A 20197-nucleotide genomic window follows, 5' to 3' on the forward strand; every position below is an offset into this window, starting at 1 on the left:
ATCAGGGATCAAATGGACAGGAAGTGATGCCCACAATGCCCTAGGAAACATGTGGATAACTTTTGAATGGTTGTTCGTGCAGACCTCTGAGTCTCATTGCAGCTACTTAGCCCCGCCCCCTATTCTGATTGGTCGGTATTTCATTTTTTCTATCTTTTACCATAACTTTTAAACAGTTTGTCGTACAGAGTCATGAGTCGTCTCAATGGACTCCTTGAGACGACTTTACCTTCATTAGAGTTACTTTTTATTAATAACATATCATTATTATTATTAACACAGTTCTCCTCTCATCCTGTCAGATCTCAGATCTCCAGACCCTACTGGACCACTGGACCCTCAGCTCTCCACAAACCACTGAACACACATTGATATAATATATATATAATTATATAATATATATAACATATTGATATAAACATCAGACAGACTGACCTCTGGCCCCAGGATGACGGACAGGCTGGGTTTAACGGGCGGGCAGGAGGAGGGCAGCATCATGGCCCTGCTGGAGCGCGTAGCGGGCCTCATGGACACCGTCAGCGCCACCCAGGGGCGGATGGAGGAGCGGCAGCTGGAGCTGGAGGCCACGGTGAACACCATCCAGCAGGACGTGGTGAAGCTGAGCGCCGACCACGCCAACACCTCCAGCACCGTGACACGCCTCCTGGACAAAACACGCAAAGTGTCCTGTCACCTGAAGGACGTCCGCGTCCGCGTGGAGAACCAGAACCTCCGCGTCAAGAGGGTGGAGGCGTCTCAGGCCGACCTGCTGGCCAAGAACAAGTTCAGAGTGGTCATCTACCAGGTACGCTTTCTGTAGGGTTCTACTGCCAGGTATTATCTTTATGGTTCATCTACCAGGTACGCTTTCTGTAGGGTTCTACTGCCAGGTATTATCTTTATGGTTCATCTACCAGGTAAGCTTTCTGTACGGTTCTACTGCCAGGTATTATCTTTATGGGTCATCTACCAGGTACGATTTCTGTAGGCTTCTACTGTCAGGTATTATCTTTATGGGTCATCTACCAGGTACGCTTTCTGTACGGTTCTACTGCCAGGTATTATCTTTATGGGTCATCTACCAGGTACGATTTCTGTAGGCTTCTACTGTCAGGTATTATCTTTATGGGTCATCTACCAGGTACGATTTCTGTAGGCTTCTACTGTCAGGTATTATCTTTATGGGTCATCTACCAGGTACGATTTCTGTAGGCTTCTACTGTCAGGTATTATCTTTATGGTTCATCTACCAGGTACGCTTTCTGTAGGGTTCTACTGCCAGGTATTATCTTTATGGTTCATCTACCAGGTAAGCTTTCTGTACGGTTCTAATGCCAGGTATTATCTTTATGGTTCATCTACCAGGTACGCTTTCTGTAGGGTTCTACTGCCAGGTATTATCTTTATGGTTCATCTACCAGGTACGCTTTCTGTACGGTTCTACTGCCAGGTATTATTTTTATGGTTCATCTACCAGGTAAGCTTTCTGTACGGTTCTACTGCCAGGTATTACCTTTATGGTTCATCTACCAGGTACGCTTTCTGTACGGTTCTACTGCCAGGTATTATCTTTATGGTTCTGGTTCATCTACCAGGTACGCTTTCTGTAGGGTTCTACTGCCAGGTATTATCTTTATGGTTCTTCTACCAGGTACGCTTTCTGTACGGTTCTACTGCCAGGTATTATCTTTATGGTTCATCTACCAGGTACGCTTTCTGTAGGGTTCTATTGCCAGGTATAATCTTTATGGTTCATCTACCAGGTACGCTTTCTGTAGGGTTCTACTGTCAGGTATTATCTTTATGGTTCATCTACCAGGTACGCTTTATGTAGGGTTCTACTGCCAGGTATTATCTTTATGGTTCATCTACCAGGTATGCTTTATGTAGGGTTCTACTGCCAGGTATTATCTTTATGGTTCATCTACCAGGTACGCTTTCTGTACGGTGCTATTACCAGGTATTATCTGTATGGTTCATCTACCAGGTACGCTTTATGTAGGGTTCTACTGCCAGGTATTATCTTTATGGTTCATCTACCAGGTACGCTTTCTGTACGGTTCTACTGCCAGGTATTATCTTTATGGTTCATCTGCCAGGTACGCTTTCTGTAGGCTTCTACTGTCAGGTATTATCTTTATGGGTCATCTACCAGGTACGATTTCTGAATGGTTCTACTGCCAGGTATTATCTTTATGGTTCATCTACCAGGTACGCTTTATGTAGGGTTCTACTGCCAGGTACGCTTTCTGTAGGGTTCTACTGCCAGGTATTATCTTTATGGTTCATCTACCAGGTACGCTTTATGTAGGGTTTTACTGCCAGGTATTATCTTAATGATTCATCTACCAGGTACGCTTTCTGTACGGTTCTACTGCCAGGTATTATCTTTATGGTTCATCTACCAGGTACGCTTTATGTAGGGTTCTACTGCCAGGTATTATCTTAATGATTCATCTACCAGGTACGCTTTCTGTACGGTTCTATTGCCAGGTATTATCTGTATGGTTCATCTACCAGGTACGCTTTCTGTAGGGTTCTACTGCCAGGTATTATCTTTATGGTTCATCTACCAGGTACGCTTTATGTAGGGTTCTACTGCCAGGTATTATCTTTATGGTTCATCTACCAGGTACGCTTTATGTAGGGTTCTACTGCCAGGTAAGCTTTCTTTAGGGTTCTACTGCCAGGTAGACTATCTGTATGGTTCATCTACCAGGTAAAATAAATAACTAAGATAGTGACGGAGGGGAGCAGTCTCAAGCAAACTTGAGCCACGAGAAGCACAACCGAGCGCGCTAAAGCAAGCAAGTTGCCGTGCTGAACGTGACGAAGTTGGCTTGAGCCGACTCAGAGTTATGAAGCAGGCGGCTTGCTGTTACAACTAGGTGGGAAAGGGGGCGTGTTACTACAACTAGGTGGGAAAGGGGGCGTGTTGTTACAACTAGGTGGGAAAGGGGGCGTGTTGTTACAACTAGGTGGGAAAGGGGGCGTGTTGTTACAACTAGGTGGGAAAGGGGGCGTGTTGTTACAACTAGGTGGGAAAGGGGGCGTGTAGTTACAACTAGGTGGGAAAGGGGGCGTGTTACTACAACTAGGTGGGAAAGGGGGCGTGCTACTACAACTAGGTGGGAAAGCAGGCCTCGCCTCTGAGACACAGAGTGAGTAGACAGAAACGATGATGTCACTGGTAGGCAGGTTTCTGAACCAATGACACACAGAGTGAGTAGACAGAAACAGTGTCTTATTATAATGAGCATTAGTGATATGAAGATAAGGTTGAAAGTGGGTGAATTGCTCCTTTAAGTGAATCCATCTACCATGTAAACAGAGACATGATTTGTCTTGGCATTTTATTTAAAGGGATAGTTCACCCAAAAAATACATTTTTTCTATGTATGAGTCACCCCATGGAGACTTGAATTCATGGATATTGTTTAGTTTTTGTCTCATTCCTAAGACAATAATTTGATGACCAGCGGACCGGTAGGCAGCGGTTCCGGTAGGAGACACAAAGGAGACTCTTTGCGTCTCGGGCCGCTGCTGGACATCACATTATTGTCAAAAACTTGAATTCAAGTCTCCATGGGGTGAGTAATCTGAAGAAAGAAAGTCAAATTTTTGGTGAACTATCCCTTTAAGTGACCTTGTGTTTGAGTTTAGAAGCTCTTTGTAAATCACCTGGTTTTAAATAACGCAGGACGTTGAGTGATGGAAAAGGAGCTCCTAAAGTCACACACAGACACAGTCATGGCTGAACAGAGTTTAAAGACAGAACGTTGATCATAACATGAAAACGATGGGTTTTGATGAAACACAGACTAGACACAGACACAGAGGAGAACACAAGCTCTCTGTACACATGAAATATTAATGAGTTTATGCTCATTTAATACTTTTATAGGACTTTTATGTTTCATGAATGGTCTGTCACTGCAGGGCAGTAAGTTGCTTGAGGCTCTGAGTATTATATATAGACACATTCTGAAACATTTAAATATAGAAGCTTTCTGAAACTTGGCCTGGGAGATGTTCTGGGTTATAGCTGCCTGCTATGAATACAGTATTATTTATTAATACTCTATGCTGCCTGCTATGAATACAGTATTATTTATTAATACTCTATGCTGCCTGCTATGAATACAGTATTAGCTGGTTTATTAATAATCATTATTTTAACTACAGTATAATGTACATTAACCACTTGACCTTAGTTTCATCTCTAGTCCTCTCATTGTCATAATAGATATAGTTAGCTGTTTGCTAAGTGCTTGTTTTAGCTGTTTGCTAGGTGGTTCTTTTAGCTGTTTGCTAGGTGATTGTTTTAGCTGTTTGCTAGGTGGTTCTTTTAACTGTTTGCTAGGTGGTTGGTGGTAATGTTAGATGCTTGCTAGGTGGTTATGTTAGATGCTTGCTAGGTGGTTATGTTAGCTGTTTGCTAGGTGGTTATGTTAGTTGTTTGCTAGGTGGTTATGTTCGATGCTTGCTAGGTGGTTATGTTAGATGCTTGCTAGGTGGTTATGTTAGATGCTTGCTAGGTGGTTATGTTAGATGCTTGCTAGGTGGTTATGTCAGATGCTTGCAAGGTGGTTATATTAAATGCTTGCTAGGTGGTTATGTTAGATGCTTGCTAGGTGGTTATGTTAGATGTTTGCTAGGTGGTTATGTTAGATGTTTGCTAGGTGGTTATGTTAGATGCTTGCTAGGTGGTTATGTTAGATGCTTGCTAGGTGGTTATGTTAGATGTTTGCTAGGTGGTTATGTTAGATGCTTGCTAGGTGGTTATGTTCGATGTTTGCTAGGTGGTTATGTTAGATGTTTGCTAGGTGGTTATGTTAGATGTTTGCTAGGTGGTTATGTTAGTTGTTTGCTAGGTGGTTATGTTAGTTGTTTGCTAGGTGGTTATGTTATATGCTTGCTAGGTGGTTATGTTAGCTGTTTGCTAGGTGGTTATGTTAGTTGTTTGCTAGGTGGTTATGTTAGATGCTTGCTAGGTGGTTATGTTAGATGTTTGCTAGGTGGTTATGTTAGATGCTTGCTAGGTGGTTATGTTAGATGCTTGCTAGGTGGTTATGTTAGATGCTTGCTAGGTGGTTATGTTAGCTGCTTGCTAGGTGGTTATGTTAGATGTTTGCTAGGTGGTTATGTTAGATGCTTGCAAGGTGGTTATATTAGATGCTTGCTAGGTGGTTATGTTAGATGCTTGCTAGGTGGTTATGTTAGATGTTTGCTAGGTGGTTATGTTAGATGTTTGCTAGGTGGTTATGTTAGATGCTTGCTAGGTGGTTATGTTAGATGCTTGCTAGGTGGTTATGTTAGATGTTTGCTAGGTGGTTATGTTAGATGCTTGCTAGGTGGTTATGTTAGATGTTTGCTAGGTGGTTATGTTAGTTGTTTGCTAGGTGGTTATGTTGGATGTTTTCTAGGTGGTTATGTTAGTTGTTTGCTAGGTGGTTATGTTAGATGTTTGCTAGGTGGTTATGTTAGTTGTTTGCTAGGTGGTTATGTTGGATGTTTGCTAGGTGGTTATGTTAGTTGTTTGCTAGGTGGTTATGTTAGATGCTTGCTAGGTGGTTATGTTAGATGTTTGCTAGGTGGTTATGTTAGATGTTTGCTAGGTGGTTATGTTAGTTGTTTGCTAGGTGGTTACGTTAGTTGTTTGCTAGGTGGTTATGTTAGTTGTTTGCTAGGTGGTTATGTTAGATGCTTGCTAGGTGGTTATGTTAGATGTTTGCTAGTTATGTTAGTTGTTTGCTAGGTGGTTATGCTAGATGTTTGCTAGGTGTTTTTTGGCTGCAGGACAAACGTCACTCTGATGTTTCCCTCTAAACCTCTTTGCCGAAAATAGCCGATCTACAAGCTCACAACACGAGGCGTTGTGTATTTTGTTTATTCATTATCTTTTCTATTAATATGTTGGATTCATGGTGAAGGGAAAGACCACTCGGTAGAGCTTGTGTAGTTAGTAGTTACCGTGTCATGATTTAACTCTAAAGGTGGACAATAAATCTACAATAATTGCTCCATTGATTAGCAAGTGATAATTCAAAATATGCTCCTAATTGACTTAGCCTACATTGTACAATGAAACAGATCTCAAAGTCACTATTTTAACACGTAAACGAACACAAATAAAGCTGATTCAGTATAGAACATCACCAAACCCACTACTGTTTGTTTTTAGAATAGAAATGTAACATCCTGTTGATTTAGCTATTTTTATTAGGAAGAAAACCTGGATCCGCAGATCTTCAAATAGTCAAATCAACAGAATGTTCACATTTGTATATAATAAAAACAGTACTAGGTTTAGTGATGATGTTCTATATTGTCTGAATCAGCTTTGTTTGTGTTTGTTTACGTGCTAAAAGAGTGACTTTGAGATCTGCTGCGAAAACTCTCAGGATTTAGAACAGGGGTTTCAAAAATAACAGATGTGCAAACTTGTACGAGCTTGTAGGCCTACATCTGTTGTTTTTGAACATTTTTGAATATCTTCACACACACACACACACACACACACACACACACACACACACACACACACACACACACAGTGTGAGAACTAGTGCTATAGAAGGTGTGTGTAGAGTCTAAATGGTTTACGTTGTCACTACAGTCAGAACTCATGACTCACGTGTGTCACACTGTGGGGGGGGGGTCTTCATACCCCCCGCCCCCCCACCTGCCCCCCCCCAGGACTCCAGTGACATCAGAATCAGGTCAGGTTCCTGACGCCTCTTGGCACCGGGCGCTACGGCGGCCATTTTGAGAGCCTGACCCTGATAGTGCATTCTGACACTCACTTCTATAACACACACACACACACACACACACACACACACACACACACACGTGCACACGCACACGCACACGCACACGCACACGCACGCGCACACGCACATTTGTACAGTGTCAAACATAAATGGTACCACCATGCACTAAGTGTGAGCTCAACCCGATCTCCAGAGATTACCGTAACATTGCACGGAACGAGTGCACTTCATTCCGTGGATAGCCGCCTCGGAACTCCCGAATTGCGTGCATATGGTACGGCGCTGCCTTTGTGACAAAACCATTTCGGAGGCGCGCAGTCACAGGCGAACTGTCACCCCGTGAAGGGCCACCGAGGGAGCTAAGGCGACCGAGTTGCCGTCCTGAACGGTGGGACGTTCGCCTGTGCCTACTCAGCGCCGTTTGAGTTATGTACCGATAGGCACAGAATCGTACATTTTGTTGTGGGGACTGCTCTGCTTCCGGGTTTTTCCGGGTTGCGACTGGTTACGCCCACCGTGGGACTCGCCGTACATATGCACGCAATTCGGGAGTTCCGAGGCGGCTATCCACGGAATGAAGTGCACTCGTTCCGTGCAATGTTACGGTAATCTCTGGAGATCAGGCTGGTGAGCTTGTAGATCTGCTATTTTTGAATAGCCAGCATATAAATGGATGAAGTGCTTCAAATCATTGTGATGTTGTGGTAACACTTGCTATGCATCCCATGTCTAGAATGCATTATGAACATTGTGAGCTTGAACATCTGATATGTTCAGTGTCTGTTTGCAACACGTTGTTGTGAGCTTGTACATCTGATATGTTCAGTGTCTGTCTGCAACACATTGTGAGCTTGTACATCTGATATTTTTGGTGCGTGGCACCTTTGCACGGTGAAGTATAGAAGGGTTCAGTCCAGTGGTTCTCAACCAGTGGTCCGGGGACCACCAGTGGTCCTTGAAGGGGGTTCCAGGTGGTCCCCAGCTAAATGATGGAGAGTCGGTAAACAAATGGACCCTTACAGATCTTTACCTCTTTAGAGTAAAATGAAACCAAATGGACCCTTATAGATCTTTACCTCTTTAGAGAGTAAAATGAAACCAAATGGGCCCTTATAGATCTTTACCTCTTTAGAGAGTAAAATGTAACCAAATGGACCCTTACAGATATTTACCTCTTTAGAGAGTAAAATGAAACCAATTTTACTCTCTCAAGAGTTACATTATTGTTAAACATCTGCATTACTTCATTTACAAGAAGTCACACAATTAGAGAATGTAGAAGAATTGTTATTGTGATCAACGTTTGCCTGTTATCTCTCCTATGGAACCACATCAATACAACATGGATGGAACTGTGGACTAAACTTATCCAACCATAACAACATATTATTATTAAGTCTCGGGTCTGAGAGTCTAAATGTCATCAAACGGTGGTCAAACGGTGGTCAAACGGTGGTCAAACGGTGGTCAAACGGTGGTCCGTGGCTCAAAGGCCCAATAAATGATGGACCTTGATGAAAAAGGTTGTTTAGTCCAATCAGATGCTTTGTAAACGAGCCTATCAGAGCCAATAGAGGAGGTCGGTGCTGCAGACATTAGTTAACCCTTTACTGGTTAGTATTGTAAGTGTTTGAGGAGAGTTGATCATCGTTAGTGAGCGGAACGTTCAGCTGAATAAACGTTTTCATAGATTTCATAGATGCTTCATTGAACTATCTTCAGTGTTGTGTCAATTCATGTTGTTTATTTATTTGTTTGTTTGTTTACAAATGATCTTTTCTATTCATATATTAGATTCATGTTAATGTGTATTTTCAGACATTTAAAAGGCCAGACCACTGTGGTAGAGGTTTGGGTTGCCATGATGTAACTCCAAATCTGGACAGGAAATCAAAAGTAATTGCTCCATCGATAAAAAATATATAATTCTAAATATGCTCCTCGTTGACTTACATTGTACGGTAAAACAGCTCTCAAAGTCTCTCTTTTAGCACGTAAACAAACACAAACAAAGATGATTCAGACAATATAGAACATCACCACTAAACCTAGTACTGTTTTTTATAAATATACAAATGTGAACATTCTGTTGATTTTACTAACATAAACCTCTACCACACAGTGGTCTGGCCCTTTAACAAATGTAACCACCTCAATACTGTGTAAACTTGACCTTTGGCTTTTTGCCCTTTGCCAAAACTAGCAGATCTACAAGCTCACAACTTGTGAGCTTGTAGATCTGCTAGTGTGTATATATATATATATATATATATATATATATATATATATATATATATATATATATATATATATATATATATATATATATATATATATATACTGTATATATAGTTAAACTCCCCATAGTTCAAACTATTTCCATGTGCAGTTCTGTAGCTGTGTGTGTGTGTGTGTGTGTGTGTGTGTGTGTGTGTGTGTGTGTGTGTGTGTGTGTGTGTGTGTGTGTGTGTGTGTGTGTGTGTGTGTGTGTGTGTGACAGCACCAGCTGCAGTGAGCTGACATTAGGAGGTTATTCCCAGAGTGGGAGGAGTCACAACCTGCTGCACATCCTTATATGGACACACTGCTGATAGATAGATAGATAGATAGATAGACAGACAGACAGACAGACAGACAGACAGACAGACAGACAGACAGACAGACAGACAGACAGACAGACAGACAGACAGATAGACAGATAGACAGATAGATAGATAGATAGATAGATAGATAGATAGATAGATAGACAGATAGTGTAAAGGAGCTATGAGCTTGTAGACAGTGAAGTGACTACGTAACTTTTAAGAACTTTTCAATACCTCAACAAAAGAAGAAGAAAAGAAAAAAGAGCATTACTGCTAAAGTAATGAACAAACTATACTATATAACTATACTATAAAACCTGGCCTATAAACCTATAAAAGCCAAATTGTAAAATGATGGCAACAATTGTGAAAATAGCTGATCTACAAGCTCTGAGGCGTTGTGAGCTTGTAGATCTGCTATTTTCACATATTTTCAAACTAAATGTAAAGCTTCAACTCCTACAATTACAAGTGCTTGTTAGGGTGGGGGGGCACAGTTCAAGTTTGATTATTTTGGGGGGTCCCCAGTTCAAGTTTGATTATTTTGGGGGGGTCCCCAGTTCAAATGTGAGTATTTTGGGGGGTCCCCAGTTCAAATATGATTATTTTGGGGGGGTCCCCAGTTCAAATGTGAGTATTTTGGGGGGTCCCCAGTTCAAGTTTGATTATTTTGGGGGGTCCCCAGTTCAAGTTTGATTATTTTGGGGGGTCCCCAGTTCAAATGTGAGTATTTTGGGGGGTCCCCAGTTCAAGTTTGATTATTTTGGGGGGGTCCCCAGTTCAAATGTGATTATTTTGGGGGGTCCCCAGTTCAAATATGATTATTTTGGGGGGTCCCAGTTCAAATGTGATTATTTTGGGGGGTCCCAGTTCAAATGTGATTATTTTGGGGGGTCCCAGTTCAAATGTGATTATTTTGGGGGGTCCCCAGTTCAAATATGATTATTTTGGGGGGTCCCAGTTCAAATGTGATTATTTTGGGGGGGTCCCCAGTTCAAATATGATTATTTTGGGGGGTCCCAGTTCAAATGTGATTATTTTGGGGGGTCCCAGTTCAAATGTGATTATTTTGGGGGGGTCCCCAGTTCAAATATGATTATTTTGGGGGGTCCCAGTTCAAATGTGATTATTTTGGGGGGTCCCCAGTTCAAGTTTACACACAATGCCAATGTTCTCTCCCCATCACGGTGAAATAACACGGATTACAAGTCCGTAAATACACAATATTTTCGAGCTGCGTTCGCTTCCAGCGTTCGCGCGTCTTACTTGTATGTATTATTATTACTAAGGTGTTGTTGTCTCTTACAGGGAGACCAGGAGGTGAAGTCTGTGCCGGCCGATAAGGAGCCACTAGAGGGCAGTGGAGGAGCAGGAGGAGGAGGAGCAGCAGAGATAGAAGCAGATCACTTTGATCTTCCTCCTGAGTCTGATGAGGAGTACATGGTGGTGGAGGAGAGCAGCGCTGCTGCTGCCAGAGCCAAGAAGAGCGGCCTGACACGCATAGAGAGCTTTAAGGTGACCTATGACCTATAGAAGACTGGACTGACCCCATAGAGTTAATAATAATAGAGAGGACACCGGAATAACATAGAGTTAATAAACATAGAGTTAATAATGATAGAGAGGACACCGGAATAACATAGAGTTAATAAACATAGAGTTAATAATAATAGAGAGGACACCGGAATAACATAGAGTTAATAATGATAGAGAGGACACCGGAATAACATAGAGTTAATAAACATAGAGTTAATAATAATAGAGAGGACACCGGAATAACATAGAGTTAATAATGATAGAGAGGACACCGGAATAACATAGAGTTAATAAACATAGAGTTAATAATAATAGAGAGGACACCGGAATAACATAGAGTTAATAATGATAGAGAGGACACCGGAATAACATAGAGTTAATAAACATAGAGTTAATAATAATAGAGAGGACACCGGAATAACATAGAGTTAATAAACATAGAGTTAATAATAATAGAGAGGACACCGGAATAACATAGAGTTAATAAACATAGAGTTAATAATGATAGAGAGGACACCGGAATAACATAGAGTTAATAAACATAGAGTTAATAATGATAGAGAGGACACCGGAATAACATAGAGTTAATAAACATAGAGTTAATAATGATAGAGAGGGCACCGGAATAACATAGAGTTAATAAACATAGAGTTAATAATGATAGAGAGGACACCGGAATAACATAGAGTTAATAAACATAGAGTTAATAATGATAGAGAGGGCACCGGAATAACATAGAGTTAATAAACATAGAGTTAATAATGATAGAGAGGGCACCGGAATAACATAGAGTTAATAAACATAGAGTTAATAATAATAGAGAGGACACCGGAATAACATAGAGTTAATAAACATAGAGTTAATAATGATAGAGAGGACACCGGAATAACATAGAGTTAATAAACATAGAGTTAATAATGATAGAGAGGACACCGGAATAACATAGAGTTAATAAACATAGAGTTAATAATGATAGAGAGGACACCGGAATAACATAGAGTTAATAAACATAGAGTTAATAATGATAGAGAGGGCACCGGAATAACATAGAGTTAATAAACATAGAGTTAATAATGATAGAGAGGACACCGGAATAACATAGAGTTAATAAACATAGAGTTAATAATGATAGAGAGGGCACCGGAATAACATAGAGTTAATAAACATAGAGTTAATAATGATAGAGAGGACACCGGAATAACATAGAGTTAATAAACATAGAGTTAATAATGATAGAGAGGACACCGGAATAACATAGAGTTAATAAACATAGAGTTAATAATGATAGAGAGGGCACCGGAATAACATAGAGTTAATAAACATAGAGTTAATAATGATAGAGAGGGCACCGGAATAACATAGAGTTAATAAACATAGAGTTAATAATGATAGAGAGGGCACCGGAATAACATAGAGTTAAAGGAGAGATCCGGACATTTTAAGTGTTATCTTTGATGTGTCGCTTATCACTCACCATCCTTGAAAGGGACGTTGAGTTATTTCAGAGAGTCCCGTGTTGTCATTTTTTCGACCCCCTCCGTTGGCATAATGGGAGCGCGTGCCTAAGTGAAATTCGTCTATTATAACCGATGCAAAGTTATTTTTTTCTCTACTACTACTCATTGTAGAGTTTCATGATACTCAAACATGCACTGAAAGTTCCTGAGAAGCTAACGCTAATGCCAAACGAGCTAACGCTGTTTGCTTATTTCTCTCCCTGGCAACACCGAGTTGAGAAACAAGCAACCAGCGTTAGCTCGTTCGGCATTAGCGTTAGCCTCTCAGGAACTTTCAGTGCATGTTTGAGTATCATGAGACTCTACAATGAGTAGTAGTAGAGAAAAAACTAACTTTGCATCGGTTATAATAGACGAATTTCACTTAGGCACGCGCTCCCATTATGCCAACGGAGGGGGTCGAAAAAATGACGACACGGGACTCTCTGAAATAACTCAATGTCCCTTTCAAGGATGGTGAGTGATAAGCGACACATCAAAGATAACACTTAAAATGTCCGGATCTCTCCTTTAATAAACATAGAGTTAATGATAATAGAGAGGGCACCGGAATAACATAGAGTTAATAAACATAGAGTTAATAATAATAGAGAGGGCACCGGTGATCCCCTCCCATCCACTTGCATTGAGTTGCTCACCCAGCGCATGGTCCTAAAACACCCCTTCTTCTGGGTTGTGAAATGTGATGGGCGGGGCCTATTTGGGGCTTCTGTGACACGTCGAGATACAGAATATTTCCCAAATACTTTAACCAGGAAGTGAATGGAGCGGTAAATCTTATCCTATCATAACCTCTAATGATCTAATGTGATCTATATACCTAATGTATACATATGGTATGTGATCTATATATCTAATGTATACATATGGTATGTGATCTATATACCTAATGTATACATATGGTATGTGATCTATATACCTAATGTATACATATGGTATGTGATCTATATATCTAATGTATACATATGGTATGTGTATCATAACCTCTAAGTGATACAGGTATCTAAGTGATACTGGTATCTAAGTGATACTGGTATCTAAGTGATACTGGTATCTAAGTGATACAGGTATCTAAGTGATACTGGTATCTAAGTGATACAGGTATCTAAGTGATACAGGTATCTAAGTGATACAGGTATCTAAGTGATACTGGTATCTAAGTGATACTGGTATCTAAGTGATACTGGTATCTAAGTGATACTGGTATCTACGTGATACTGGTATCTAAGTGATACAGGTATCTAAGTGATACAGGTATCTAAGTGATACAGGTATCTAAGTGATACTGGTATCTAAGTGATACTGGTATCTAAGTGATACTGGTATCTATGTGATACTGGTATCTATGTGATACTGGTATCTATGTGATACTGGTATCTAAGTGATACTGGTATCTAAGTGATACTGGTATCTATGTGATACTGGTATCTAAGTGATACTGGTATCTAAGTGATACTGGTATCTATGTGATACTGGTATCTAAGTGATACAGGTCGTATGTGTATCATAACCTCTATGTGATACTGGTATCTAAGTGATACTGGTATCTAAGTGATACAGGTATCTATGTGATACTGGTATCTATGTGATACTGGTATCTATGTGATACTGGTATCTATGTGATACTGGTATCTAAGTGATACTGGTATCTAAGTGATACAGGTATCTAAGTGATACTGGTATCTAAGTGATAAAGGTATCTAAGTGATACTGGTATCTAAGTGATACTGGTATCTAAGTGATACTGGTATCTAAGTGATACAGGTATCTAAGTGATACTGGTATCTAAGTGATAAAGGTATCTAAGTGATACAGGTATCTAAGTGATACTGGTATCTATGTGATACTGGTATCTATGTGATACTGGTATCTAAGTGATACTGGTATCTAAGTGATACTGGTATCTAAGTGATACTGGTATCTATGTGATACTGGTATCTAAGTGATACTGGTATCTAAGTGATACTGGTATCTATGTGATACTGGTATCTAAGTGATACAGGTATCTAAGTGATACTGGTATCTAAGTGATACAGGTATCTAAGTGATACTGGTATCTAAGTGATACTGGTATCTATGTGATACTGGTATCTATGTGATACTGGTATCTAAGTGATACAGGTATCTAAGTGATACTGGTATCTAAGTGATACTGGTATCTAAGTGATACAGGTATGTGTATCATAAGCTCTAAGTGATACAGGTATCTAAGTGATACTGGTATCTAAGTGATACTGGTATCTAAGTGATACTGGTATCTATGTGATACAGGTATCTAAGTGATACAGGTATCTAAGTGATACAGGTATCTAAGTGATACAGGTATCTAAGTGATACAGGTATCTAAGTGATACAGGTATCTAAGTGATACAGGTATCTATGTGATACAGGTATCTAAGTGATACAGGTATGTGTATCATAACCTCTATGTGATACTGGTATCTAAGTGATACAGGTATGTGTATCATAAGCTCTAAGTGATACAGGTATGTGTATCATAAGCTCTATGTGATACAGGTATGTGTATCATAAGCTCTAATGTGATACAGGTATGTGTATCATAAGCTCTAAGTGATACAGGTATGTGTATCATAAGCTCTAAGTGATACAGGTATGTGTATCATAAGCTCTAATGTGTCATCCCTTCCAGGCCTCCTTCACCAAGGAGAACATGGTGAAGCAGCGCGCTGACCTGGGCAGCAAGGTGAACAAGCTGGGCGAGCGCATCGTGAGCACGGAGCGCCGGGAGAAGATCCGTCAGTCCGGGGAGCGGCTCAAACAGTCGGGGATCCACCTGAAGGAGTCCATCGCCGCCGTGCCGGGGAAGCTCAACCTCAAGAAGGAGCGGACGGTCGCCGAGGGCCAGGAGGTGGCGGAGGCCGCCGCCGAGGGCGCCGCCCCCGTCCCGCCCCCCAAGGGGGCCCGGAAGGGAACCCCGGACTTGGCCAAGGAGCCCGCCGCCGACGAGGGAGCGGAGGAGTCCGAGGTCCCGATGTACGACATGAAGCAGCTGTCGTAAACGTGTACGACGTGAAGCGGCTGTCGTAAACAAAGACACGAGGACGAGCGCACAAAATTACAATTACAACAACAACAACAACAACAACAGCAGGCGGCCATTTTGTTTTTGGTGGGACTAATGAGGCCACGGAGAAGGGAAGTGAAAGAGCTTCGTCCATGACGTCATCTGGACGAGAAGGAAGGAGGGAAGTTTACGCGACGCTTCTTTTCTTGTTAGAGAAAGAGAACGCGACAACGAAGCGCGTCAGAACCCAACATGGCGGCCCCCGTCCATTGACTTCAATGGAGAGGTGGTGCCATCTTGTGTTCTGTTACACTTTCTATTATATGAAGGAACAGTTGTTTGACAGGATACGACCTACAGGAAACAGGATATGATGAAGAGGAAACCGGATATGACTTACAGGAAACAGGATAGGACTTACAGGAAACAGGATATGGGCCAGTTTAAACACATATAATGGACGTTAAAGTCACTGTAGTCCTTTAAAGGGACATACCAGCCTTTCTTTCTTTCTTTTTTACACACATGGGTCCTTTCTCACTTTTACTTTGACAGGATTTCATTTGTTTTTCAATCTTATTCTGTTATTGAGACACATCCACCTGTTCATGATTGTTATTGAGCACAACATTACACTGATGTCATCACACTGATGTCACCACACTGATGTCACCACACTGATGTCACCACACTGATGTCACCACACTGATGTCACCACACTGATGTCACCACACTGATGTCATCACACTGATGTCATCACACTGATGTCATCACACTGATGTCATCACACTGATGTCACCACACTGATGTCATCACACTAATGTCACCACACTGATGTCACCACACTGATGTCACCACACTGATGTCACCACACTGATGTCATCACACTGATGTCATCACACTGATGTCATCACACTGATGTCACCACACTGATGTCACCACACTGATGTCACCACACTTCATCTAAATGCTGATTGTTTTCTCTCACATTTCATAAGGAGGTCCAGTGTGCCGTAAGCTAACCCCCCCGGTCTCACGCATTAAGCACGTATAAGGGACTTACTTATGGATTATGGCACATCAGACCCAAAGTATGAAAAGTGTTTAGACCTGTGTTTCCCAAACACTGGGTCGGGACCCATCAGTGGGCTGTGGACACATTTTTATGGGTCGTGAAAAAATACCCCTTTTCTTTTCTCTGTTTCCAACATTTAAAGAAATAAATAAAAACTAATTCTAACAAAAGTAACTATTACTTTTATATTCTAAATAATCTAAGGAATTCCATTAATTTCATGTGAAAAAAAGAAACTTAAGTAATGAGAATGCTAGATCTACAAGCTTGTGCTTGTAGATCTGCTATTTTTGCTCGTTTGTGTCTCGGGGACACATCTGGTTTAGATGCTACATTTGCTAAATTGTAAATCGTCAAATTAAATGAGAACACAGAACATCAGAACATCATTTGTGATGAAGTGGGGTTTGTTTTGTGTGGTTCTGATGTGTTTTAGATGTTTTGTGTGGTTCTGATGTGTTTTAGATGTGGTTGTTCAACAGCACCAGACTTCAATAACAATGTGAATAATGTCACTAAACTGTATCTCAATAATGGAACATCCGATCCTAACAAGGTAAGAGTGACAAAAGGCTGGTGTGGTCCTTCAGCATGTTCAGCCAACAATAACTTTAGAATTATAGTACAACTACATTATTAGTGTTTTTTAATCTCTGTAAAGTGACAGTAATTAAACCAAGGGCAGAACTTTTCTCCGTGTGGATTTCAACATCTCTTCAACATCACATCAACACCACTTCATTGCTGCATGTTAATGAACCGATGAAACGTTCAATTACAGTATGAATACTGATTAAATTAATTATTAAAACTACGAAGGAATTACAGTATGAATACTGATTAAATTAATTATTAAAACTACGATGGAATTACAGCATGAATGCTGATTAAATTAATTATTAAAACTACGATGGAATTACAGCATGAATGCTGATGAAGTTAATTAACGTTATGGTGGAACTACAGTATGGATGCTGATGTTTGATGGAAGGGTTTCTATCAGAAGTTGTGGTCGTTTCATGGGTGAGAAAAGCACCTCGTGGATTTAATGAATGAAACGGTTGAAGTGAGATGTGAACGAGGGAGATTTCAGAAGAAACGTATTTTTGCGAGTCATCAATGACTTGCAGAAATACGAAAAACGAGTTGCAACGCAATCCTGAAACAGTGTGGACCTGCAGCGGAGTGGTTGCCATGGTGAATCATTGGTCGTTACAGATCTTGTAAGATAAACATCCTGTCATTTTCCTGTTACCTTTAAAGGAGTAGTTCACCCACAAAATGACTTGTTTTATATCAATTATACTTGAAGCCTTGAATTCATGGAGATTTCTTCAGTCTTTGTTGCATTCCTGAGACAATAATTTGTCTCAGGAATGCGACAAAGCCAACAAACAATGTCCATGAATTCAAGGCTTCATGGGGTGTAATTGATATAAAACAAGTCATTTTGTGGGTGAACTACTCCTTTAAAAGATGTTTGCAGCGTAGCTCTGGTCCAGAGCGTTATTTGCGATGTGAGGACGACTTATTTCCTCATCGATAAAACTAGTAAAGAAATGAAGAATGTAACGTTGCTTCTCCATGACACTGAGGTGGGTTTATGATGCTGAAAGCCTAATGGTCGCGGTGGGACAACTCTCTGTCTGAACATCAAACATATCCGCAGTACGACGAAACTTTGATTCGCTCCGTAAAACACCATCTACCGATCCAGCACACCCTCGCTCCCCAAAATGCATATTGTGACTTCTTGGGACAAATGCAACCAAATGTTTGTCGGTGCCGTCGTCCCGGGCTGCTTCCGCACTCCGGAAGTCCGGTTCTCAAACCCAAGACGTAAAAGGGTGACGGGTCCGCCTTAAAAAACTGTTAAAACGCCGGAGGTGCGCCGTCTGAAGGGATCTTAAGCGAGCCGTTAGGCGAGCGAGTCACCGTGCCGAGTGTAGCGAAGTCCGTTGGAGTTAACGTCCCGACAGAAGGGACAGAATGGTAACTCATATCTCCCCCTTAGTCAGCATGTACAGTACCGTATTTGCCCTCCTTAGTCAACATGTACCGTATTTGCCCTCCTTAGTCAACATGTACCGTATTTGCCCTCCTTCCTTCCAGTCAAACGTTTGACTTCTTGGAAGTGAGAATGCGTTGAGCGATCCTTTCAATAGCATTTTTCTATTCTATGAAACCGCCTCTGTTTGGGTGAATAGTGAAGTTTCATTCCTTATTCTTTACTGACTACAGAGTAGACCAGTGGTGGAAAAAGTACTACATTCTTTTACTTAAGTAAAAGTATCAATACTACGATGCAGAAATGAGTTGATATGTACTTGTACTTAGTTACTTTCCTCCACTGATGTAGACATGGATGAGGAAATGGAGACCAGAGCTATGTGCAGCCATGATGTTATGATGTCATGAAGTCATGATGTCATGATGTCATGATGTCATGAGTGTTTGTTGCATGCCTGTAGCTTGTGTAGTTCTGGCATTATTACCGTAGTTATTTGAGTTATTTATTTTTGAGTTATTTTGAAAGATGTTTTGAAAAGAACATGTATTGTTTTGAGTCATTTTGAGATATTTAAAGATAAAGAGAGATAGAGAGAGAGAGAGAGAGAGAGAGAGAGAGAGAGAGAGAGAGAGAGAGAGAGAGAGAGAGAGAGACTGCACATTGTGTTTGCTGCATGCTGTGGACTGCTTCACGCCACACAGTAGATTGTAGATATTAATGTTTCATGTTTAATGTGCCTTTATTTGTATCACTGTCTAAAGGTTTGACTGAGATTCACTGCTGTCAAGTTATAATGTAACATAATATATCATTATATATAATGTTATATCTCTGCTGTCGGGCAGAAACCAGCTATGTCCAAAATATTAACTTTTCAGTCAAATATTAAATGGAAAAAGTGCTAAAGATAGCTGGTTTCTGGCCGACAGCGTGGATATGATATAATAACATAATATATCATGTCTCTATCTTCAGTGCCAGGTTGGTGAAACAAGTCAAAAGTAAATCATATTTCTCCATATTCTTCCAGGATGGTTTCAATAAGTCACATTGTTGGAATCCTTTGAAAATAATATTTCATAATGAAGTCAATAAAAACTATTGTTTGCTTTCAGAGTGTGAGTTTTGAGTCTGTTATGTTTATGCCAGTAGTTTCAGAGTGAGAGTTTTGAGTCTGTTGTGTTTATGCCAGTAGTTTCAGAGTGTGAGTTTTGAGTCTGTTGTGTTTATGCCAGTAGTTTCAGAGTGAGAGTTTTGAGTCTGTTATGTTTATGCCAGTAGTTTCAGAGTGAGAGTTTTGAGTCTGTTGTGTTTATGCCAGTAGTTTCAGAGTCAGAGTTTTGAGTCTGTTATGTTTATGCCAGTAGTTTCAGAGTGAGAGTTTTGAGTCTGTTATGTTTATGCCAGTAGTTTCAGAGTGAGAGTTTTGAGTCTGTTGTGTTTATGCCAGTAGTTTCAGAGTGAGAGTTTTGAGTCTGTTGTGTTTATGCCAGTAGTTTCAGAGTGTGAGTTTTGAGTCTGTTGTGTTTATGCCAGTAGTTTCAGAGTGTGAGTTTTGAGTCTGTTATGTTTATGCCAGTAGTTTCAGAGTGAGAGTTTTGAGTCTGTTGTGTTTATGCCAGTAGTTTCAGAGTGAGAGTTTTGAGTCTGTTATGTTTATGCCAGTAGTTTC

At 40.7% G+C, this 20197-nt stretch overlaps 1 protein-coding gene and 2 long non-coding RNA genes across 3 annotated transcripts; 2 read left to right on the top strand and 1 right to left on the bottom strand.

Moving 5' to 3' along the window:
* The first annotated feature begins 302 nt into the window (after positions 1-302).
* On the top strand, positions 303-16066 carry cavin4b (caveolae associated protein 4b). Its single transcript, XM_080417796.1, has 3 exons — positions 303-805; positions 10670-10876; positions 15065-16066. The coding sequence occupies exons 1-3, from the start codon at positions 449-451 to the stop codon at positions 15431-15433; spliced, it is 933 nt and encodes a 310-aa protein (XP_080273922.1). The 5' UTR covers positions 303-448; the 3' UTR covers positions 15434-16066.
* On the bottom strand, positions 15949-16415 carry LOC308077199. The gene is made up of 2 exons (XR_013932375.1): positions 16370-16415; positions 15949-16074 (listed from the first exon to the last, which is right to left on the bottom strand). It is a non-coding gene; the product is annotated as an uncharacterized lncRNA (long non-coding RNA).
* A 2377-nt stretch (positions 16416-18792) lies between these two features.
* LOC308077198 lies at positions 18793-19639 on the top strand. Its single transcript, XR_013932374.1, has 2 exons — positions 18793-18933; positions 18966-19639. It is a non-coding gene; the product is annotated as an uncharacterized lncRNA (long non-coding RNA).
* Positions 19640-20197: the final 558 nt, after the last annotated feature.

Source organism: Gymnoscopelus braueri, assembly GCF_963280865.1.
Source record: "Gymnoscopelus braueri genome assembly, chromosome: 21".
Lineage (NCBI taxonomy): Eukaryota > Metazoa > Chordata > Actinopteri > Myctophiformes > Myctophidae > Gymnoscopelus > Gymnoscopelus braueri.